The sequence below is a fragment of the Phycodurus eques genome, unplaced genomic scaffold (assembly GCF_024500275.1).
Source record: "Phycodurus eques isolate BA_2022a unplaced genomic scaffold, UOR_Pequ_1.1 contig_25, whole genome shotgun sequence".
Lineage (NCBI taxonomy): Eukaryota > Metazoa > Chordata > Actinopteri > Syngnathiformes > Syngnathidae > Phycodurus > Phycodurus eques.
Genome location: NW_026904022.1, coordinates 250,034 through 274,617, shown reverse-complemented (window position 1 = coordinate 274,617; position 24,584 = coordinate 250,034). Strand labels below are relative to the sequence as shown.

The following is a 24,584-nucleotide window of genomic DNA, read 5'->3' as shown; positions in this document are numbered from 1 at the left end:
CGTGGTTCACTACTAAACTTAAGCAGCTTCGCCAAGCTAAAGAGGACGCATAGCAGAGCGGGTACAGGGCCCTGTATAATCAAGCTAGAAACCAGCTGACGAAAGAAATGAACATTGCAGAGAGGAACTATGCAGCAAAGTTGGAAAAACAGTTTAGCGCGAACGACTCTAAATCAGTCTGGCATGCATTCCAATCGCTGACTAATTACAAGCGACGATCCCCCCAAGCTGAGAACAATAGCATACTAGCCAACGACTTGAATACCTTCTCCTGCAGATTTGAAAAGGACACTTTCACACCACACACCCACCCGGCCGCACCCGCGACCACAATCACACCTCTGACTTCTGCGTTAACCATCCATGAACAGGATGTGAGACGCATCTTCAAACAACAAAAGATTAACAAAGCGGCAGGCCCGGACCATGTGTCCCCATCCTGCCTCAAAGTCTGCGCGGACCAGATCGCGTCAGACTTCACTCAGATCTTCAATAAATCTCTGGAACTGTGCGAAGTACCATCCTGTTTCAAACGCTCCACCATCATTCCAGTCCCCAAGAAACCTGCAATCTCGGGTGTGAATGACTACGGGCCTGTCGCTTTGACATCTGTGGTCATGAAGTCCTTTGAACGTCTCGTGCTGGACCACCTCAAGAGCGTCACAGGTCCCCCGCTTGACCCCCTGCAGTTTGCCTACCGAGCGAACAGGTCTGCGGATGATGCGGTCAACATGGGACTGCACTTCATCATAGAACACCTCGACAGTGCAGGGACCTACGCGAGGATTCTGTTCGTGGACTTCACCTCAGCGTTCAACACCATCATCCCTGAACTCCTTTCATCCAAGCTTCTCCAGCTCAGCGTCTCACCTGCCATCTGCCAGTGGATTTACAGCTTCCTGACGGGCGGGACACAGCAGGTCAGGCTGGGGGAGCCCACCTCATCCACACGCAGCATCAGCACTGGGGCGCCCCAAGGTTGTGTCCTCTCTCCGCTGCTCTTCTCTCTCTACACGAACGACTACACCTCAGCGCACCCGACTGTCAAACTCCTCAAGTTTGCAGATGGCACCACTGTCATCGGCGTCATCAAGGACGGTGACGAGTCTGCATATCGACAGGAAGCGGAGCGGCCGGAGCTGCGGTGCAGCCGACACAACCTGGAGCTGAACACGCTCAAGACTATAGAGATGATCGTGGACTTCAGGAGGCATCGTTCGCCACAGCTGCCCCTCACGTTGTCCAGCTGCCTTGTGTCAACCGTCGAGACCTTCGAGTTCCTGGGAATCACAGTCTCTCAGGACCTGAAGTGGGCGACCAACATCAACTCCGTCCTCAAAAAGGCCCAGCAGAGGATGTGCTTCCTGCGGCTTCTGAGAAAGCACGGCCTGCCACCGGAGCTGCTGAGACAGTTCTACACAGCGGTCATCGAATCGGTCCTGTGTTCTTCCGTCACAGTCTGGTTTGGCGCCGCTACAAAAAAGGACAAACTCCGACTGCAACGGACAATCAAAACTGCTGAAAGGATTGTCGGTGCCCCCCTACCCACCATTGAGGACTTGCACTCTGCCAGAACTAAGACAAGGGCGTGCAAAATCCTCTCGGACCGTCTGCACCCCGGTCACCGGCTCTTCCAGCTCCTTCCCTCAGGTAGGCGCTACTGTTCAATGCAAACTAGAACTAGCAGTCATTCCAACAGCTTCTTCCCTCTTGCGATCAACTTCTTAAACACCTAACCTATAATTCCATTACAACAAGCTGGCAATTTTTTGACTTGAGTTTGTTGTCACATTTCTGTGGGGCCAATTATGTATTACTCGTGCACTCACTGTAGTAGTCTCGCCACGCTGCACTATTTGCATATACTGGCCACTCATGCCAGAGTAGCATCTGCTCCATTTGCACACTGATTGAGGAGTATCTGCAACATTTGCACAATCGACATTGTCCCAGATGATCGCACGACTCGTCACTTTAAACCGCATCCACTCCTTGAAGTCTCAGCGCCCTTTGCACAATGGTCATTGCACCGGAATATTGCAATATTAGTCATTCGAACTGCTCTAAGTGCTAGAGGAGAATTGCTTTTTGCAGAATTGTCAAAAAAAACAACAAAAGAAAGTCTACTGGCATTCCCAGATTACCAGATAACTAGCAACCCTTTACTGCTCAGTGACTATTTTTTTGTCAATGTCTTTCTGTCTCCAAAGTGTTCTCTGTCAATTGTCTGTTGTACTAGAGCGGCTCCAACTACCGAAGACAAATTCCTTGTGTGTTTTTTGGACATACTTGGCAAATAAAGATGATTCTGATTCTGATGATGGAGATAAAGTGCTATATAAGTGCAGTCCAGTTACCATTGATTTTTCCTAAGATATCAAATAAATTACATTTTTTAATGTATCTCAAGATTCAAATTAACCTTGCTGGTTGCATTCCTTAACCGAAGAGCATTGACATCCGTATTTTTGGGAGGCTTTTATTTTGAAGGTGGCTTTCGTCGCGAGTTGGCGACCTATTACCGTCATGCCCAGTATGAACAAAATTAGGGGCGGCTGGCTTGACTGCTACTTTACGAGCGGAGGCTGGCTTGACCGCAGTCGAAAACGTGTGGACAGAATGGAAGCTGCACTTCCAGAGGAGTGGTCTGCATTTGATATTGAAGCATTGGGCTCAGAGATCAGTTTTGAGTATGGAACCGCAGATGTAGCCACACTGGCAAAGAAGTGTGAGGCCATTCTTCATCGCCCACATTCTGTAGAGGCCATTAACAGGGAAAATGGTGAATTCAACTCCATAATGAGGCAAGAACTTAAACAAGGGTCAATCACCACATTCTCAGATATGGTGGCTGCAACACTAGCTACAACATCTCTCAGCTGGTGGATATGTGTGCTACATTTCAAGCATCCAGTGCAGATTGAGAAAGAAGCTTTAGTTTAAGGAATTCGCATCGAAACAGCGTCCAGAAATCGTCTTGCAGCAGATCATTTGGATCAGCTGATGCGCATAAAGTCAAAACTGCAAGCAGACGAGGGCATCAACCTGGACAACGTGTACAAACACTGGGGAGACAAGAGAAACAGACGGAAATCTCATTGTGAATTTAAAAAAATGGAAATACATTTGGAAGCGGGCTTTCAAATTTATAGTTCATAGTTTATAGTTGGTTTGGTTTGGTTAGCATCCAACCATCCATTTTCTGAGCCGCTTCTCAGCCTATCCCAGCTATCATCGGGCAGGAGGCGGGGTACACCCTGAACCGGTTATCCAGCCAATCGCAGGGCACATAACAAACAAACAACCATTCGCACTCACATGCACACCTACGGGCAATTTAGAGTTGTCAATTAACCTCGCACGCATGTTTTTGGGACGTGGGAGGAAACCGGAGTGCCCGGAGAAAAGCCACGCAGGCACGGGGAGAACGTGCCAAGTCCACACAGGCGGGGCCGGGGATCGAACCCCGCTCCTCAGAACTGTGAGGCAGACGCTCTCGGTTTGGTTAGCGATGTATTTTTCTTTTTTTTGTAGTTAAAAGAAAACAACTTTGCACTCAGATAAAAAGTGTTCTGATGGATGGGAATGTAAATGCTCTTTTAATACACCGTCGTGTAACTTCAATGGATGTGACACTGACCTGACCACAGTGCACACGTCTGATGTTGCTCACCGTGGTCTAAGGGACCGTTCAGGGGCTTAGTGTGTGCTCGGTTGTCAATGTGTGCCAAATGCAAATGCAGCAGGGATGTGGATGCAGCAGCTATGCAAATCCAAGAGTCCTGAATTGCACACGATATTTACTTGCTTCTATTTACTTGGAAAAACTATTTTTTTAAGTAAGTCATTGTGCAGGGATGAATAGGCATGGGGTGGGGTGCTGATTTTGTGCTACAGAGCACTGTTTCAGTTTAACAGCCTTAACAGCTTCCGAAAAGAAGCTGTTCCTCAGCCTGGTGTTCCTGCACCTGATACTCCGTAGACTCCTTCCTGAGGAGAGAGAGGATAGAAGAAAGGGTGCGCAGGGTAGGTTTGGTTCTTGCTGATGCAGAGAGCACTCTTTCTGCATTTATTGGTGAAGATGTCTGTGGTGGTCGGAACGCTGTTCCCCACAGTCTTCTGAGCAGCCTTTACCGCCCTTTACCGTACAGTGCCTCCGTCTCTTCAGCCGAGCAGCTGCCGTGATACTGGTGCTCAGGACATCCTTTACGAGCTATAACACCACAGTATAGAATGCAGTGTTTTTACACAGATGTAATTTCTGAATATTACTCCGCGGCGGATGATTATGGGAGCGCATTGGTTCCGGTTGCGCCTGTGCACTCGGAACCTGCTTGGATACGTCACAGGAGTTGACGAGACCAGAAGAAACACTTACGCCGCTTCTGCTGCGAAGAAGTCACGGTACTTTTACTCGGTTACAATGCTCTAAATGTCGCTTGCCACTTTTATTTACCAATTATTGCTTATTTACCAACTATTTCGTGCGCGAGACGCCGTTTGCGCCAATCCAATTTAAGCGTGAGTGACGTTTGTCTAGTTTTAGTCACATTTTATTTTATTTTATTTATTTTTAATTTTTGTATTAATGTTCATGCTGTGGTTATGATTTACTCAGTACTTGAGTCATACTTTCACTGTGTACTTATGACTCTTACTCAAGTAATTTTTTGGAGGACTACCTTTGACTTTGAGTCACATTATTGTCAAGTAACAGTACCCTTACTCGAGTACAATATTTGGCTACTCTAAACCCCTCTGGAGCGGACATCCTCAATTGCTACTCTTACGTTTAGGCAACATTTTTGCTCGTCAAATAAGCCAGCGTCGTATTTGTTGCACTGGTCTTTTGTATTTTGGCGTTGAGGTGCTCCTGGTCGTGGCTCTGGTTGCGGTCCCAGCGGAACCGCGAAGCACACGTAACATCAGCGACAATAGTTGATCCTCTTGTACGTCTTGCATTCATTAGGAGGACAGACAATGATTTGAGTCAATTCTTTTCCAGAACGAGGGGGCTTAGAGGATGAGGAGGATGCTGTTCATGTGGCACAGCTTGTGAAGCAGGCATCGGGTGCCGGCGGGGATGGGCCTGGCTTCAGTTGGAGGCCGAAACAAAAAAGCAAAGAAATGAGGCAAATTTCATTTGAGTCTCAAATTTGTAGATCAACATGTACTTAGTGAAGAAGTCAAGAAGAACACCAAAGAACACCTGTTGACTACATGGAGCACATTCTTCTGCTGGTTGGTTACCTTAAGTTCGATCCTGCGGCGGCTGGCGCCAATCCTAACCGCTTCGCCTTGGTTGTCTTGAGTCAGTCACCCTTTCATGACTGTGGAGACACTGTGTCCTACTGTGTTTCGTTTTCAGTTAGCAAGGTTAGATTCTGCGGAGGTTTTTTTGACGTGCGCATATTTTTTTGTTTTGTTTTGTCCAACCTTACGTTGAAGTCACCTGAGCTGAGCTGTTGTAGTAGAACAACCTAAAGTCGACGAGAAACTAAATGGAGTTACAAAAGGAACGTTTAAAAGCCAGCTCGAAAAATATGAATGTTGAATCTCAGTTCACGAAGGCCCCTGTTCCCAAAACGATGGCTTCGGTTCACAACATGCGAACAGTCAACCCTAACCCTCTGAATTGTGCTTTCTCTTACACGATGTGTCACATATTCACATATGGGTTCATATCTTTTTGGTTTTTGCTCTAAATTAGCATTCAATATGGCTACCAAGAAGGTGATACGTGTGAGTGAGTGAGGAAGCCCTCGAAAGTATTGCGGTTCCGGCAGCATTCGGCGAGATCTGGCGGTCGGGCTGTCTGGTTCTTTATTTTACACTAAATGCAACAGGTGTTTTGTTATTATTAAAATGATTGTTTCAAGTGGATGAAATTCCAACGCAAAGAATTTCCATGATCACTTCAGAATAAAGTTTTGTACTGTGTCACATTCATTTTTAATATAATAGGGTCTCTTTATCATTCACAGGAGAAGATGCGCTCATGGAATACCTCAAGACCAAAGCAGTGACTGTGGAATATTGAGACACTTTTCAACAAAATGTCAACCATAACTTGATAGGAAGGAACTTAAAGCGCCAATGAGACAGCGACCGCAATTCAGAATCATTTTTTTTATGAGGCTACATGTTTTTTTTTAGACTCACGACCCTGATGTGATTTTTTTTTTTCATCTCCAATTTGGATTATTTGTCTTGAATTTATTAGGTTTGAACAACAAAAATATAAACTCAGATTTGGATATATGCCTACATACAAACAGTATAACACAGACTTGACAATGCACGCTGGCTAACATTGATATGGAAGAAGCAAACCAACGGCACTCTTTGCATCGAGTTGCTACTTTGTGGATGTCGCCAAACCTCTTACTCCATTCTTGACAGCTTTGAATACTGCACAAAACAGCATTTTTTATTTTATTTTTTTGATCAGTCACGCTTCCGCAAAACTCCACGCGCGCGCACTGATGGAAGGTAACAACTCCGTAACAAAAGCACACATGTGCAATAGACGGGAATGTAGAGGAGTTGAACTGGGTGGCGCATCCAGATGAGGAAAGACGGTGCTCGGCGCCATGCAGAAGCAGTACACATGTGCATGAGGGTTAGCAAACTGACAGGTGAACTTGAGGTGTACGCTGCCACGTTAGCGTTCCAATAAACAGTTATGACCAAATAAGGCTTCATTGTGATCTTTTCCACGGCCGACTCGTCAGCACGTCCGCCTCGCAGTTCTGAGGTCCTGGGTTCAAATCTGGTCTTCCTCTGTGGAGTCTGCATGTTCTCTCCGTGCCTCCGTGGCTTTTTTTTCCCCAGGTACTTCTGTTTCCTCCCGCATTCCAAAGACAAGCAGGGTAGGTTCATTGACGACTCTAAATTGCCCGGAGGTGTGAATGTGAGTGCGAATGGTTGTTTGTTTCTATATGCCCTGCTGATTGGTTAGACCAGTTCAGGGTGGACCCCGCCTCTCGCCCGAAGATTGCTGGGATAGGCCCCGGCCCGCCTGCGGCCCTCGTGAGGACTAGCGGTTCAGAGGATGGAGGGATGTCACCTTTTCACAGTTATGTTCTGTATTTTTTTACAATATGCGAAAAATATATTTGTGTCTCGCATCCACGGGTGAGGCACCCCTGTCCCATTTCCTGCACCACACAGATTGTAGTTTGCTTTAGTGTTTCAGGCTGGGCTGGGCAGCTTCAGGAAAGACACTCATTCTTGCGCACCTGCAACCCATCTGCAATCAACTGGGTTTTAAGAGCCTGCCGGCTCGACGAGCAGGTGCCAGATGATTTTCGCTTCCACATGTGGTACTTCGGCCGCCCCGCCTGTTTCCTGTATAGCCTTTTTGCCCGAGAATTCCTGGTTTTCATTCTCTGTTTTTATTCTCCACCAGTGCTTTTCAAACTTCTCATCGCCGTGTTCCTCACCCAGCCTGGGTCCACATTGCCCCGAAAGTCATACAAACTGTGGATGGGAGCACAATGTTTCGCCATGGGTGACCCCTGGTAGGGTCACCCATGGCAAACAGGTCCTAGGTGAGGGACCAGACAAAGCACGGCTCAAAAAACCCTATGACGAACAAAATAAATGGATCTAGGTCACCGGGGGCCCCCTCTGGAGCCAGGCCTGGAGGTGGGGCTCAAAGGCGAGCGCCTGGTGGCCGGGCCTGCACCGGCGTGATTGGGAGGAACAACCCCCCCGATCAGAACCCGAGTAGTGTTTTGTTATTGTACTTCTGTGCTCATCACGGATTGTCCATAACGAACACCATGTTCAAGCATAAGGGTGTCCACACGTGCACTTGGCACCAGGACACATTAGGTCGCCGTAAGGTGGTCGGTGCCTGTCGTGGCGGCAATCCCCAAACCCGTTGGTGGACACCAGCGGTGAAGGATGCCGTCGAGCTGAAGGAGGAGTCCTATTAGGCCTTTTTGGACTGTGGGATTCCTGAGGCAGCTGATGGGCACCGGCTGGACAAGCGGAATGCGGCCTTGGAGGTCGCTGAGGCAAAAACCCGGCATGGGAGGAGTTCGGTGAGGCCATGGAGAAAGACTTCCGGACGGCTTCTAGGAAATTCTGGTCCACCATCCGGCATCTCAGGAGGGGGAAACAGTGCACCATCAACACTGTGTATAGTGGGGATGGGGTGCTGCTGACCTCCACTGAATCGGTGGGGAGAATACTTAGAAGATCTCCTCAATTCCACCGACACGCCTTCCCATGAGGAAGCAGAGTCTGGGGTATCTGAGTCGGGCTCTCCTATCCCTGGGGTTGAGGTCACCAGGGGTGGATGAGATTCACCCGGAGTTCCTAAAGGCTCTGGATGTTGTAGGGCTGTCCTGGTTGACACGCCTCTGCAACATCGCGTGGACATCGGGGACAGTGCCACTGGACTGGCAGACTGGGGTGGTGGTCCCCCTTTTTAAGAAGGGAGACAGGAGGGTGTGTTCCAACGACAGGGGGATCACACTCCTCAGCCTCCCTGGTAAGATCTATTCAAGGGTGCTGGAGAGGAGGGTCCGTCGGAAAGTTTAATCTCAGATTCAGGAGGAGCAGTGTGGTTTTCGACCCTCGCCAGGGTCCTCGAGGGTGCATGGAAGTTCGCCCAACCAGTCTACATGTGTTTTGTGGACTCAACCGTGTCCCTCGTGGAGTCCTGTGGGGGGGTGCTTTGAGAGTACGGGGTACTGAACCACCTGATACGGGCTGTCCGGTCCCTGTACGACCGGAGTCTAGAGTTTGGTCCGCATTGCCGGCAGTAAGTTGGACTCGTTTCCAGTGAGGGTCGGACTCCGCCAAGGCTGCCCTTTGTCACCGATTCTGTTCATAACTTTTATGGACAGAGTTTCTGGGCGCAGCTGAGGCGTAGAGGGGTCCGGTTTGGTGGCCTCAGTATTGCATCTCTGCTTTTTCCAGATGATGTGGTTCTGTTCGCTTCACCAAGCCGTGACCTCCAACTCTCACTGAAGCAGTTCGCAGCCGAGTGTGAAGCGGCTGGGATGAGAATCAGCACCTCCAAATCTGAGACCATGGTCCTCAGTCGGAAAAGGGTGGTGTGCCCTCTCCAGGTCGGGGATGAGATCCTGCCCCAAGTGGAGGAGTTCAAGTATCTTGGGGTCTTGTTCACGAGTGAGCGAAGAATGGAACGGGAGATCGACAGGCGGATCGGTGCGGCGTCTGCAGTGATGCGGAATTTGTATCGGTCCGTTGTGGTAAAGAAGGCGCTATGGTCACGAGCTGTGGGTCGTGACCGAAAGAAGAAGATCCCGGATACAAGCGGTCAAAATGAGTTTCTTCCGCAGAGTATCCGGGCTCTCCCTAAGAGATAGGGTGACAAGCTCGGTTACCCAAGAGGGGCTCAGAGTAGAGCCACTGCTCCTCTGCATTGAGAGGAGCCAGATGAGGTGGCTCGGGCATCTGTTCAGGATGTTTCCTGGTGAGGTGTTCTGGGCACGTCCCACCGGGAGGTAACCCCGGGGACAACCCAGGACACGCTGGAGAGACTGTGTCTCTCGGCTTGCCTGGGAACGCCTTGGAACAGCTAGAGGAAGTGGCTGAGGAGAGGGAAGTCTGGGCTTCCCTGCTGAGGCTGCTACCCCGCGACCCGACCTCGGATAAGCGGAAGACAATGGATGGAAGTCACTCACTAACCCAGAACCTCTCTAAAGTGCCCTCAATGTATCACAATTTAGCCACGGTTTTCAGTAAAGAACTGGCTCACGCCTTGCTCCCCCTCCCCCCATCGCACTTACGTCTCTGCCATAAAGCTCCTCCCGGGGGTCCCCCTTACCCACCAGCAAATTGTACAATCTGTCTCGACCTGAAAGCGAGGCCATGGAAACCTACATTTCAGAGTCTTTGGCTTCTGGCCTCATCCGCCCCTCCTCCTTGCCCGTAGGAGCGGGATTCTTCTTTGTAGAGAAGGACACCACACTCCGCCCCTTAACAAGATAACTGTTCAAGACAAGTACCCACTGCCTCTCGTAGATCCCTTATTTGAGCCCTTAAGTCATGCTCCAGTTTTCACCAAATTAGACCTCAGAAATGCTTATCACCTCATCCGAAGGTGACGAGTGGAAAACAGCTTTCAACACTCCCCTCGGTCATTTCGAATATTTGGTCATGCCCTTTGGTCTCACCAACGCCCCTGAAATTTTTCAGCGCCTCTTGAAAGCTCTTTTCAGAGATGTGCTCAACCGCTTTGTTTTCATCTACCTTGATGACATTCTTGTTTTTTCATGTTCTTTTGAGGAGCACCATCAGCATGTGAGATTGGTTCTGCAGAGGCTCCTGGAGAACAAGCTATATGTCAAGCTGGAAAAATGTGAGTTCCATGTCCCCTCTGTGAGCTTCCTGGGCTACATCCTTGCCGAAGGTCAACTCAAGCCTGACCCAATCAAGATTGAGGCAGTAGTCAATTGGCCAACCCCTAGCAACCATATGGAGCTCCAACGGTTCCTAGGTTTAGCCAGTTTTTACCATCGTTTCATCCGAGATTAAATGAAGGTTGCGATCCCTTTGATTCGACTTACCTCAACCAAATCCCCTTTCTGCTGGACTCAGGATGCCGACAGTGCTTTCACCACTCTTAAGTCTCTTTTCACGAGTGCTCCAATCCTGAAGCACCCTGATTCTTCCCTCCAATTTGTGGTGGAGGCAGATGCCTCGGACCCCGTCGTAGGAGCCATTTTGTCCCAGTGTAACCCCAGAACGCAGAATTTGCATCCCAGTCCTTTTTTCTCCCACCGACTCAGTCCAGCACAAATAAATTACGATGTGGCAAATCGTGAATTGGTAGCAGTGGTGCTGGAACTTCAGGAATGGAGGCAGTGGTTGGAGGGCTCAGAAATCCCCTCCCTCATCTGGACCGATTGCAAGAACCTCTCGTATCTCCACGCCGCACAATGTGTCAACCCCCGTCAAGCTCGTTGGTCTCGGTTTGTCAGCAGGTTTAACTTCTCCCTGTCTTACCGCCCAGGTTCCCGTAACGTGAAGCCCAATGCTCTCGCCCGGATCTCCTCTTCACCCTCGAGTATGGAGGAACCGGAACTGATTCTCCCCCCTGCCTGTGTTGTGGGAGCTACGACCTGGGACATTGACACTCTGGTCAGAGAAGCCATGAAAGAGGACCCAGGTCCAGGAAATGGCCCCCCAAACTGATTGTTTGTTCCTCCTGCAGCTCGTTCTGAAGTCCTGCAATGAGGGCATTCCTCCAAATTAGCTTGCGATCCCGGCGTTTCTGGTGGCCCAGCATAGCCGAGGACGCCAGAGCATTTGTGGTGGCTTGCTCCATCTGTGCCCGAGGAAAGGAAGAGGAAGCAGATAGTGTTTTTTTTCCGAAATACATTAGATATGTTTGAAGATAAAGACTAAATTCTGAACAAATTAAATTCTGTTAGCGTCACTCATCATTTTACGACGGATAGTTTTGTAAACTTTCACCGGAGACGACATGACTTCGTGGGTAACTTGATACTAGTAAATGGGGCCCACGGTCTAACTACCCGGGCTTCGTCTTCCTCCCGTCCCGCTGTCCAGGTGCCGTGTTCGGCTGTGACATCGTGTCACCGCCAACCAACCGTAACCATTCTAACCATAACCATTCCCTTTTTTAAGTTGAGCCACGTGATTTTATATCGTATAAGCTTCTCACCCCCTCAGTACGTTTGAATCCTTTTGGCGCATCCGCTCGACACGCCCACAGCATCTGAGAGCTGTGAGGTGGCCCTTATCATTCAAAGTTTGAAACCTGATTTCATATACTAAGCGATTTGTTTTATTCATTCAGATTTGGCAGGCTTGTTAACATTCTTCTTCTCTGTGGTGTGTCGAATTCACATGCCATTTTTTGGGCCTGCTTCGTGCCGCTGTAAACATTGAGTTACTCTCACTGTTTGAAGAAGCGTATTTTATTATGGATCACATATACACTTTACAGTTTACCACAAAAAGTCAATGCTGCTTGCTTTAATGCCACAGTGTTGTTCAATCATTCATTTATTGGATAGGGTCATCACTAAATTATTGGAAAACAAGGCATGCGTTACTTGGTGGATTTTGGCATCACTGAAGACAAACGTGGTAAATAAATTACACGAATATAGATTTTTGTCGAACTGCTCCCCGGGCGCCTCAGCTGCCCCCTGAGCCAGTGTGTTACACTAACAAGTGTGTGTGTGTTCACTGTGATGGGTAAAATGCAGACAACAAATTTCATGTGCATGCATCCATGTTCATGACAACAAAGGTGATTCTTCTTCTTCTTCTTCTTCTTCTTGATCGCTGCTATTCTCACCGGCACACTTGTGTGTCTTAGCCTGATACTTATAAGAGAATCTCTGGCCACAAACGGAGCAGGAAAAAGGTTTCTCACCAGTGTGGGTTCTTGTGTGTATTTTTAAGTACCCCTTCCGAGTGAATCTTCGACCACAATCTGAGCAGGAAAAAGGTTTCTCACCAGTGTGAGTTCTTGTGTGTTTTATTAAACTTCCCTTTTCAGAGAATCTTTGACCACACACTGTGCAGGAAAAAGGTTTCTCACCCGTGTGGGTCCTTGTGTGTTTTATTAAACTTCCCTTTTCAGAGAATCTTTGGCCACAAACTGAGCAAGAAAAAGGTTTCTCACCAGTGTGGGTTCTTGTGTGTACTTTTAACTTTCCCTTCTCAGAGAATCTTTGACCACAAACTGAGCAGGAATAAGGTTTCTCACCAGTGTGGGTTCTTGTGTGTATTTTTAAGTGTTCCTTCACTGAGAATCTTTGACCACAAACTGAGCAGGAATAAGGTTTCTCACCCGTGTGGGTTCTTGTGTGTTTTATTAAACTTCCCTTTTCAGAGAATCGTTGACCACAAACGGAGCAGGAAAAAGGTTTCTCACCAGTGTGGGTTCTTGTGTGTTTTTTTAAGTTTCCCTTTTCAGAGAATCTTTGACCACAGACTGAACAGCAAAAAGGTTTCTCACCAGTGTGGGTTCTTGTGTGACTTTTTAAGTTTCCCTTCACAGAGAATCTTTGACCACAAACTGAGCAGGAAAAAGGTTTCTCACTCGTGTGGGTTCTTGTGTGTTTTATTAGACTTCCCTTTTCAGAGAATTTTCGACCACAAACTGTGCAGGAAAAAGGTTTCTCACCAGTGTGTGTTCTTGTGTGTATTTTTAATTTTCCCTTCACAGAGAATCTTTGACCACAAACAGAACAGGGAAAAGGTTTCTCACCCGTGTGTGTTCTTGTGTGTAATTTTAAGCTCTCTTTCACAGAGAATCTTTGACCACAAACTGAGCAGGAAAAGGGTTTCTCACCAGTGTGGGTTCTTGTGTGTATTTTTAATTTTCCCTTCACAGAGAATCTTTGACCACAAACTGAGCAGGAAAAAGGTTTCTCACCAATGTGGGTCCTCACATGGCATTTCAAAATGGTCTTACTTCCAAATGCGTTCCCACACTGAGAACATTTCCATTGTTTGTTGTCAGTGTGACATGTCATGTCACCTTCAGACTGTCCATCATCATCATCATCATCATCAGTGTGAGGAGAGTCTGACGTCATCTCGTCCCTGCCTGATAGTGGAGCTACGAGACGGGCTGCTGGTGATCCTCCACAGTGGTCTCCATCACCTTCTGTTGTCATGTGTTGACTTGAGCTGCAGCTCCGAGGGTCCGCCCCTCCGCTCTCCTCACTTTGACCTTCATCTTCACTCTTCAAAGGGACACCAGTCGATAGAAACTTGGTGATGTCCTCCTCCACTTCCTGTTTAATGTGGGGGCGTGCTTCCTCCCCCTCTTTTTTAATTGAAATGGGCTCCTCTTCCTCTTTGATGTGGTGGACCTCTTCGTCCTCCACTTTCGCTTTAATGTGAGGGGGCTCTGGCTCCTGCCGCTCAGTACGAAGATCTTCAGTAATGTCTGCAAGACAAGACAAACACACATGCTTTGGTATATCTTTTCTCATGTTGTGACACAGTATTATGGGTTAGATTTATATTTAAGGTTAATGTGAAAGCCAGATGAGTTTGATAGATTGGAAATCATCGGTGAAATTAAATGTGAAAAAGTGGGATAAAGTTAATGAAAACAAGTATCAATAAAGGTAATGCAGTGGAGACCTGCATACTCCCGGTTTGGCATTTGCAAATTTTTCTCGGTCGGTTGATTTTTATGTAACAGTGGCCTCTTGTAAACATAATTTCAGCAGCAGTGATTTTACAAAGCCTCACCGCCTTGGAGTGGGTTGCTGCAGCAGCCTCAACATAAAAAGTATTGTATCCCTATTCTGCCCGATGGGGGATTGTTCACCTGACGGTGCAAATAAATATGCGCAGTGCAGTAACATTACTCGATCGATTTACTGTCGTAGTGGTAGTCGTCGTAGCAATGGTATTAGTAGCCATGATAGTTGCAATTGAAGTAGTAGTAGTTGTAATCATAGTGATGGTGGTGATAGAAGTGTAGCGGACACGCCCACAAAAGATGCCACCCGGCACCCCAGCCTCGCATTAGCGCCGAGGTAGACTGTAACTCCAGATTCACACAATAAACTATCTTCAACAAGACACAGACATTTGCTTTGCCATGCCGACGCCAAGTGAATCACGTCTGCCCAGGACTTCAAAGGGGAGACACGCGGATGCTGGGTTCGCCCCCAAACACTAAGGTAATTAACTCCCCGCCAGTCGAAGGATTGGACCCACAGCGACACCTCCACCCTGCTGAGAGCTGCTACTTGGGAGTTGGAACAGGCAACAGCGACACCCACGGGCGACGGAACGACACTACAGACGGGGTTTCATAAGACAGTCTGTGACTCGACTGGGAGTCAATATTTTAAGAACTTTACATGAACGCCACTAGTGACTGTATTGCTGCAAACTTGAATGTCTTAACGTCAAATCTGTTGTTAACTGAACCAGACGGGATGTCTCACCCCACGCCAAAAACGCCACGTGAAAATGGTAATGTTCTCCACACCACATAATGTTTGAAACATTCATTACAGGTATGAAAGAGAATGAGCGTGGAACAATGGTCTCGTTATCTTAAATCCAATAATTCATATTTTATTCCACTGGTCTTAAACCACAAAATAATGCTAGAATGGAAAAAAATAACACCAAAAGGCCGTCCGGCCCCTCGGTGTTCGCGAAGGTGGGGACACCCCTTTTTGACCCGCTCCGGCCATAAAAGGGGCCGGAGCTGGGAGAAGTAGAGAGGTTTTTGGAGTCTTGGTGCAGAAGCCTTTTCGGTCACCTCGACCAACTCGCCGACGAGACCAGGAGTCCTCAGCTGTATGCATTCACTACACGCCCATTCTGCTCATCGCACGTCACAAATCCCTTCGTTTGCCAATGTTCGTAGATACCTTGTTTGTTTTGTGTTTGTCTGTATATTATCCTGTAGAAACCCCTTTTCGTTATTACATTTTCTATAAAATGCATCCCTTGCATTGATTGTGTGCGTGTTTGGGTTCGGAATGAAACCTCTAGACTAAAAGTATCAAAGTATCTACATTCATTCATTTTCCACAACGCTTCTCCTCACTAGGGTCGCAGGCGCGCTGGAGCCTATCCCAGCTGACTTCGGGCGAAAGCCGGACTACACCCCGAACTGGTCGCCAGTCAGTCGCAGGGCACACGTAGACACGGACAACCGTTCGCACTCACATTGTCACCGAGTGGGAAGTGAACCCACGCTGCCCGCACCAAAGTCAGGCGAGTGCACGACTGCACCATCAGTGACATTATCAAAGTAGCACCTTCCAATAAGAGACTGATTACAAAGGTTTGTCGTCATTTCGCCTCGTTAAAACTTGTAAAAATATGACGCGAGCAAATTTGTCTTGTAGTCATTATGTGCTGCCTGTCTCCGACATGTTGCCTGTTCCACACCGCCAAGGTTTTTTTTTTTTTTTTTTTTTTTTTAAATAACTTCTTCGGCCGTCAGATATTTACAGTACTATGTCAAAAAATAAACTAGCCTTTGGATTCAAATATACTGTGCACGCGGCGACGCAAAGTAAATGTCTTTTGCAGATCAATGACGTCATCGATCGGATCGGCGAATAAAGCCGATCAGCATAAAATGCTAAATATCGGCCGATACCGATGAGCCCGATCAAATCGGTGTAAAGTCTACTTCTTACTCCTTAAAGAACCTTAACTGGCCGCCCACATTTTGGACACGTCAGCCTATCACAGCCTGACGGAAGGCGGAACACGAGAACATTTCCTAGTTGAACAGCTACGTATTCTGCGGTGTAATTGTTGCCTATATTGAACGTCTGCATGGGTATTTTTATACAATAGTGAGTGAAAATTGCGATTGTGAAACATGTTGAAAAGGGTTGTTGTTTTTAAAAATAACATTTAAAAAATTGACCAATGAAATGCTTCCTTGCGGCAAGATATAGCCACTTCCTACCACATACAAAGCGGCTCAAGTAAGTATTTAACGTCAACAATTTTCTCACTAAATACTTCCAAAGTTTCTATTGACCTGAAAATTTCACCAGATGTTGGGAACAAACCAGATGATTCACGCATACAAAGAAAGTAGAACAAATAAGCTCAGAAATGAAGTTGTGTGTACAAAGTGAAATGACAGGGAAAAAGTATTGAACTCAAAGAAAGGAAGGTGCAAAAAGGCATGGAAAGCCGAGACAACACCGAAAATCGATCGATATTTAAAACAGAAATCCAGCTCCTTGTCAGTGCACATGAATATCAGCTGATTTAGTCCTAATTGATGGCCTACAAAAAGGTCTCATTGCCAAGGTGTTCGCCAAGACATCTCACGATGGGTAAGAGCAGAGTGCTGTCTCAAGACCATTGCAAACCATAACGATGGCATTGGTTGCAGGCGAATATCGAAGCTTCTGAACATTCCCGTGACCATGGTTGGGGCCATAATACGGAAGGGGAAAGCCAATCGTACCACCAGAAATTTGTCTTGAACAGGTGTACCTCGCAAAAGAATTCTGACAGAGGAGTGCAAAGAATAATCGGACGGTCAGGTCACGGGAGCAGTAGCTTGAGCAGGGACGCCCAGATTTCCTTCTCCCCAGCCACTTCCTCCAGCTCCCCCGGGGGGGGATCCCGAGGCACTGGTCCCGGATCAGATGCCCCAGCCACCTCATCTGGCTCATCTCGACGTGGAGAAGCAGTGGCTCTACTCTGCGATCCTCCCGGACGACCGAGCTTTTCACCCTGTCTCTAGTGCACGGACACCGTGCGGAGGAAACTCATTTCGGCCGCTTGTATCCGGGATCTTGTTCTTTCGGTCACGACCCACAGCTCGTGACCATAGGTGAGGGTAGGAACGTAGATCGACCGCTAAATCGAGAGCTTCGCCTTTCTGCTTAGCTTGACAGGCACCAGCCACCTTACGGCCACCACTCCGGTCGGCCGCCTCAGCAATGGAGGCGCGGAACATGGTCCACTCGGACTCTTCTTTTCCTTTGGGCTTGTCCCGTTAGGGGTCGCCGCAGCGCGTCACCCCTTTTCCCTGTAAGCCTATCTCCTGCATCCTCTCAAACACCAACTGCCATCAGGTCTTCTCTCACGACATCCATCAACCTTCTCTTTGGTCTTCCTCGAGCTCTCTTCCCTGGCAGCTCCATCCTCATCATCCTTCTACCAATATACTCACTCTCTCTCTCTCTCCTCTGAATGTGTCCAAACCATCCAAGTCTGCTCTCTCTAACTTTGTCTCAAAAACATCGAACCTCGGCTGTCCCTCTGATGAGCTCCTTTCTAATTTGATCCAACCTGGTCACTCCGAGAGCGAACCTCAACACCTTCATTTCCGCCACCTCCAACTCTGATTCCTGTTGTCTCTTCAGTGCCACAGTCTCTAATCCGTACATCATGGCTGGCCTCACCACTGCTGTATAAAGTTTGCCCTTCATCCTAGCAGAGACTCTTCTGTCACATAACACACCTGACACCTTCCTCCACCCGTTTCTTTACTTCCTGACCACGCTCACCATTGCTCTGGACGGTTGACCAAGTATCTAAAGTCCTCCGCCCTTGCTATCTCTTCCCCCACCACCCCCCTCATTCATGCACATATATTCTGTCTTACTTCGGCTATTCTTCATTCCTCTCCTTTCCGGTGCATGCCTCCATCTTTCTAACTGTTCCTCCAGCTGCTCCCTGCTTTCACTGCAGGTCACAATGTCATCTGCAAACATCATGGTCCACGGGGATTCCAGTCTAACCTCATCTGTCAGCCTATCCATCACCACTGCAAAAAGGAAGGGGCTCAGGGCTGATCCCTGATGCAGTCCCACCTCCACCTTAAATTCGTCTGTCACACCTACAGAACACCTCACCGCTGTTCTGCTGCCCTCGTACATGTCCTGTATTATTCTAAGATACTTCTCTGCCACTCCAGACTTCCGCATGCAGTACCACAGTTCCTCTCTGGGTACGCTGTCACACGCTTTCTCGAGATCCACAAAGACACAATGTAGCTCCTTCTGACCTTCTCTGTACTTTTCCATCAACATCCTCAAGGCAAATAATGCATCTGTGGTCCTCTTTCTAGGCATGAAACCATACTGTTGCTCGCAAATACTCACTTCTGTCCTGAGTCTAGCCTCCACGACTCTTTCCCATAACTTCATTGTGTGGCTCATCCACTTCATTCCTCGATAGTTGCCACAGTTCTGCACATCACCTTTGTTCTTAAAAATGGGCACCAACACACTTTTCCTCCATTCCTCAGGCATCTTCTCACGCACTAGAATTCTATTGAACAAGCTGGTCAAAAACTCCACAGCCACCTCTCCTAGATGCTTCCATACCTCCACAGGAATGTCATCAGGACCAACTGCCTTTCTATTTTTCATCCTCTTTAATGCCTTTCTAACTTCCCCCTTACTAATCATTGCCACTTCCTGGTCCACCACACTTGCCTCTTCTGCTCTCCCTTCTCTCTCATTTTCCTCATTCATCAACTCCTCGAAGTATTCTTTCCATCTAGCTAGCACACTGCTGGCACCAGTCAACATATTTCCATCTCTATCCTTCATCACCCTAACTTGCTGCACATCCTTCCCATCTCTATCCCTCTGTCTGGCCAGCCTGGATAGATCCTTTTCTCCTTCTTTAGTGTCCAACCTGCCATACATGTCATCCTATGCCTCTTGTTTGGCCTTTGCCACCTCTACCTTTGCCCTGTGTCGCATCTCAATGTATTCCTTTCGCCTCTCCTCGGTCCTCTCAGTGTCCCACTTCTTCTTAGCTAACATTTTTTCCTTGTAGGATTTCCTGTACTATGAGATTCCACCACCAAGTCTCCTTCTCTCCTTTCCTGCCAGAAGATCCACCAAGTACTCTCCTGCCTGCCTCTCTGATCACCTTGGCTGCAGCGGTCCAGTCTTCTGGAAGCTCCTCCCGTCCACCGAGAGCCCGTCTCACCTCTTCCCAAAAAGCCGCACGACACTCTTCCTGTCTCAGCTTCCAGCACATGGTTCTCTGCTCTGCCTTTGTCTTCCTAATCTTCCGCCCCACCACCAGAGTCATCTTCCACACCCCCATCCTATGCTGTCTAGCCACACTCTCCCCTACCACGACCTTACAGTCGGTAACCTCCTTCAGATGACATCGTCTGCGCAAGATGTAATCCACTCAAGTGCTTCTACCTCCGCTCTTGTAGGTCACCCTATGTTCGTGCCTCTTCTGAAAAAAGTGTTCACCACAGCCATTTCCATCCTTTTTGCAAAGTCTACCACCATCTGTCCCTCCAAGTTCCTTTCCTGGATGCCGTACTTACCCATCACTTCTTCATCGCCCCTATGACCTTCACCAACATGTCCATTACAATCTGCACCAATCACGACTCTCTCTCTGTCTGGGATGCTCAGAACTACTTCGTCTAGATCCTTCCAAAATTTCTCTTTCACCTCTAGGTCGCATCGTACCTGCGGGGCATAGCCACTAATCACATTATACATAACAGCCTCAATTTCAAATTTCAGCCTCATCACTCGATCTGATACTCTTTTCACCTCTGAGACATTCTTAGCCAACTCTTCTTTTCAAATAACCCCCATTTCTCTTCCCATCTACACCATGGTAAAATAATTTAAACCCTGCCCCGAAACTTCTAGCCTTACTGCCTTTCCACCTGGTCTCCTGGACACACAATATATCAACCTTTCTCCTAATCATCATGTCATGTTCTTCGACCCACAGTAGCTGAATTTCCACCGGCGCCCTGCAGGTTGACGGCGCCGGTGGCGGACGTTGTAATCCCGGGCCACGACCGATCCGGTATGGAATTCTTTGAGTGAACGCTCATATTTGTTTGGCAAAGTTTGAAGCCGGATGCCCTTCCTGACGCAACCCTCTGCATTTATCCGGGCTTGGGACCGGCCTACAGTTTGCACTGACTTGTGTCCCCCATAGGGCTGCATGAGGGTCCACTCTGACTCGATGACAGGTAATTTTTACCATTACATGTGACCAAGGGCATGTAAAAACATGTACTATAAAGGTGGACGGCGACCACGCTGGGGTCACTGCCGCTATCTGGCGCATAGTTTGCCTTTATACTCGAGCGCAACCCAGACGCGCTGCTTTGAAAGTGTGCTGCAGTTCTCCCCAAATTGGGGGTGTCGCTACAGCTGGTATTGGATAGGACACCACAGGGTGGAGTATCCTCTGCATTTTGCGGGCCTTTCCGGGACCAGCTTTTACTGTACTTTCCGTAACAATGGACAAAGGAACAATGGCGACAACTACAGTGAGTGCACGAGTAATGTATATTTGGCCCGAGAGAGAATTATTATTTTTTTTATGTGAAATCAAACGGGGCCCGTAAATAAAAATTGAAATATCATTCAAATTAGAATGTATCCAACAAGTGAGCCAACCTGCGCCGCGTGGCACAGTCGGAGGCCGCAGATCGAACGCGGCGTCCGGCCGTTGACCTCGTGGCTCCTTCTCCTCTTTCGGGGCCCGAAGTTCCTCGTCGTGCTCCGCTGTCCTCCTCGCACGCATTTTCGCACGACGATCGCGACACTTTTCGCTCTACGTTGGAGGGATGACAAAAAGCAAGTGCAAATCGGACATGTGAAACAATGACATCAAGATTAACATTTGGACGTTGGGGGTTCAACAGTGCGTTAGATAAAACGGGAAAAGAACAAAAAAAAGGCCCCAAAGTCAACATCAAGAAAACAGTAGCACGTGTTAATTATGCATTGTAAGAAGCTACAAGATATGATTAGAGTATCTCAGACAAACAAATGTGATGGAATGTAGTTGTTTTCGTTTTTAGTGTTAGTATAGGATCTCGTGGTCCCCACGCCTTCCTAGTCGGCGGCGGAAAGAAGAACACTTTACCTCCCGCTTGATCTCTGCTTAGCGAAGTGTCGATCACCAACGCGGCTCTTTGTTAGCATGCTAGGCTAAGCTAGGCTAAGCTAGGCTAGGCCGAGAAGCTTCAAGGTGCACGAGACGACTCCAACCGGACGCGAAGATGGCCCGACTGACGTTTTCGTCCACTGAAGTCGTGATCGGGGGCGTCAAGCGTCGAGGATTCCCAACATTCGCTCCCGAATTCGGCAAGATTTGCTGAAGCGCGATCGTCCCTCCGCCAGCACGGCGAGATGTGAAAGGAGCCGTATTACCCGTGATCCTTTGGGGCAGAACTATTTAAAGCGACAGGACAGAACAGCGCCACGTGACGGCAGAAAGGACAACGAGGAGGCTGCAGGAGGCTTGATGACGGCCGGCTCCATCTTCAATAAGTCAAACCTCGTACATTTCTTCAACATCCCTGTTCCTTTTTTCAGCTATCATGCGAAATAAATGAATATGTATCGGGGGGATACATGTGAACGAGCCCAAAATTATTTGGCATTTGAAAATATGCCATCGTGCAAGTGGTTTTACGTTTCAGCCGTGAGTTGCACTTTGAAGTCAAAAACACATCATACTTTTTTGATTGACTTGCTCTTATTTTGAAATTCACAGGCCTACTTTGATTTGGTCAATGAGAAAACACACAGTTGTGCTCATATGTTCGATTACCCGGGCAGAATTTGTAAGATGGGTACAATTTTAAGAAACCGTGAAGGACGAAACACATTTAATTTGATTTTAATAGGATTCCAATTAAACTGTCAACCATTTCATTAAAGCATTACCATTCAACAAAACATAACCATAAAGAAATTAATGATGGTTGTTGTTCAGCCATATTTAAAAAAATAATAATAATATTTCACAAATTCTGCCTGGGTATGTAAATGTATTAGCACAACTGTACATATATGCAGTCGTATGTACCGCTATCATATTGGAATGAAAGTGTCGGCGACACCTTTTTCATAACCTCTCGGTGGCATACGAGAGTGAAAGTGTACAGCTTTTTCATGACCTCTAGGGGGCGGTGGAATCGTGGAATGAAAGTGTACAGCTTTTTCATGACCTCTAGATGGCGGCATACATCTATAAAATGCGAAAGCCCTTTTCATTTTCTCCTATACCTATGTATAATGCGCACCATTGACGTTTGACCATTTTTTTGGGTGGGTGGGGGTGGGGAATGCGCATTATACATGAGAAATGACGGTACTTAGAATGTATTCATATATTGTAATATTTTTCTCAATTTGTTTGTGTACGAGCTGCCAGCCAGAAGTCCTGACTTAACACGCTGCGACTTTTTTCTGTGGGGTTTGGTTATAGGAGTAAGTCTATGCTACCAAACCAACGACTTTAGACGAACTTGAAGGGCGGTTCCCGGGCGGCTTGAGAAACCGGTGGCTCATGCTGGCGCCCGTATCGAATTTTAAATAAAACTCCATGCAGTACACTTTCTTGTCATGGTCATTTCTTGTAAGAATTATAGTTCCGAAATAAATTCCCAGTACTTAAAAATTGGGAGTGACTTTTCAACCGCCCGGTATATTCCTACGATCCAATTGGATCGATGTGTCCTCAGCTCGTTAGCATTCCAGAAGAAAACACACTGATTTGAATAGTTTTAAAAGGTAATCGATGCATTGTTTCAATACGAGGAAATAACGCAATTGGATTTACATACGACAGACTTGCGTGTGTTTTTTTCATTCATTTAATGATCGTTAAATGAATGAGGATGAGGCCAAGAACCGATCCTTTCATCAACCGATTCGGTTCAGTTCGTTCACTCAAAAGATTCGTTCTTCCGAAAGAAACAACATTAGTACACAAGATCAAAACGGTCGGGAACCGCCGGGTTAAACGGTGCGTTAGTTAAAACGGCAAAGCACCAAAATCAACAAGAGGAACCAGTCGAACATGTTATTATTCATAATTATATATAATTATTGTTATTCTGCATCGTAAGAGATATGAGACAGAAAGAAGACAGCTCATTCGTGACCTCTGGGGAGAAAAGGAGTTTTTCAACATTGCTACAAAAGGATTCTGGAATTCAGCGTGACAGGATATTATTTCAGTATCTCAGACAAACTAAGCCGCTAGCGAGAATTTAGTTGTTGTTTTTTACGTTTAAGAGGTAATATGCGATATTCTGGTCCGCACGGCTAACTGGCTTGTATTACTGGACTATTACTGGAGTTGCTAAAGAATGTCACAAATTTGGGTTGCGACTTAATGGCTAAGTTCAATTTTGGGTCCTGAGGCAAAACCAGTTGGGAACCACTGAGTAGCTGAAAGTTGGAATTCGGAACCTTTCATCTCCAGTGGACCCCCTGAAATAGCCTCGGCCACCCCAAGGATAGAAGTCTAGCTCCGCCACCGGTTGGAGTGTGCCGTTCGATCCGAGCGGAACGGACACATCCGGCGTGGCGGACGTACCGACGTATCCCTGCCAATAGCCAACACGTTCGTTCGTACAGTTAGAGAAGATGAAGCGCGCTCTGTCTCTGTGAGTACCGCAATCTCGGGGCGCCGTGGGAGTTTGTTTTCTTCGTCCTCAAACACCGGATAAACTTGTCTCGGTGGTGTACGTTGAAGCTTCTCGGCCTCGTTCGTGTAGCTTATCTTCGCTAGCCGCTAACAAAGAGTTTGTCAGCAACACATCGCAAGTCGAGCGATCGCCCGTGAAAGTTTGTTTTTTTTCTCTGTTTGTCGCACATAAACGTTTCCCATCATCAAACAAATGTAAATATGAGTCAAAGAGAACACGAAATGCTGTTTTTAAATGGCTTTTCATACTAAGGGAGAAACAATCCAAACAATACACGCGCGATCCATTGTTGTTGTTGTGGCCGTGGTAACGAGTGTACCCGGTCGCGTTGGATTTGAGAAAGCCCAGTGATCGTAAATGACGTCAAAAGCCACGCGACGCGACAAGGCTAAAAATAAACTAGCTTTTGGATTCAAATATACTGTATGTGACAGCGACGCGGGGTAAATGTTTTTTCTGGAGCCGATCGATGACATCATTGATTGGATCGGCGAATTATGACGTTAAAGCTGATCAGCGTGAAATGGCCTATCAGATCGGTGTAAGGTCTAAAAGGCCTGCAGTTCTTTGGATGATGTCGTGGGGTCTCTGTGACCGCTTGGATGAGTCGTCTCTGCGCTCTTGGGGAAGATTTGGGTTGGAGAGG

General features: G+C 47.4%; 2 protein-coding genes across 3 annotated transcripts in view; one reads left to right on the top strand and one right to left on the bottom strand.

The window, feature by feature from the left end:
* LOC133398182 (mitochondrial 10-formyltetrahydrofolate dehydrogenase-like) overlaps positions 1-6,688 on the top strand; it is a 97,795-nt gene extending 91,107 nt beyond the window's left edge. For both annotated transcript variants that reach the window (XM_061669763.1, XM_061669762.1), the window contains one exon: positions 5,985-6,688. In XM_061669763.1, coding sequence (XP_061525747.1) covers positions 5,985-6,040 — 56 coding nt within the window. In that variant the 3' untranslated portion in view covers positions 6,041-6,688. The remainder of the gene's footprint in view (positions 1-5,984) is intronic.
* Positions 6,689-11,942: 5,254 nt separating this feature from the next.
* Positions 11,943-21,633, bottom strand: LOC133398186 (gastrula zinc finger protein XlCGF57.1-like). Its single transcript, XM_061669773.1, has 3 exons — positions 21,361-21,633; positions 20,889-21,045; positions 11,943-13,918 (listed from the first exon to the last, which is right to left on the bottom strand). Exons 2-3 carry the CDS (start codon positions 21,013-21,015, stop codon positions 12,252-12,254), a joined length of 1,794 nt encoding a protein of 597 aa, XP_061525757.1. The 5' UTR covers positions 21,016-21,045; positions 21,361-21,633; the 3' UTR covers positions 11,943-12,251.
* Positions 21,634-24,584: the final 2,951 nt, after the last annotated feature.

Bases quoted from the DNA above. Each gene is read 5' to 3' on its own strand.
- LOC133398186 (XM_061669773.1), bottom strand. From the start codon at position 21,015: ATGCGTGCGAGGAGGACAGCGGAGCACGACGAGGAACTTCGGGCCCCG. The intron at 13,919-20,888 runs GTTGGCTCACTT...CTTGTCTTGCAG, and splicing joins GACTGTGCCACGCGGCGCAG to ACATTACTGAAGATCTTCGT.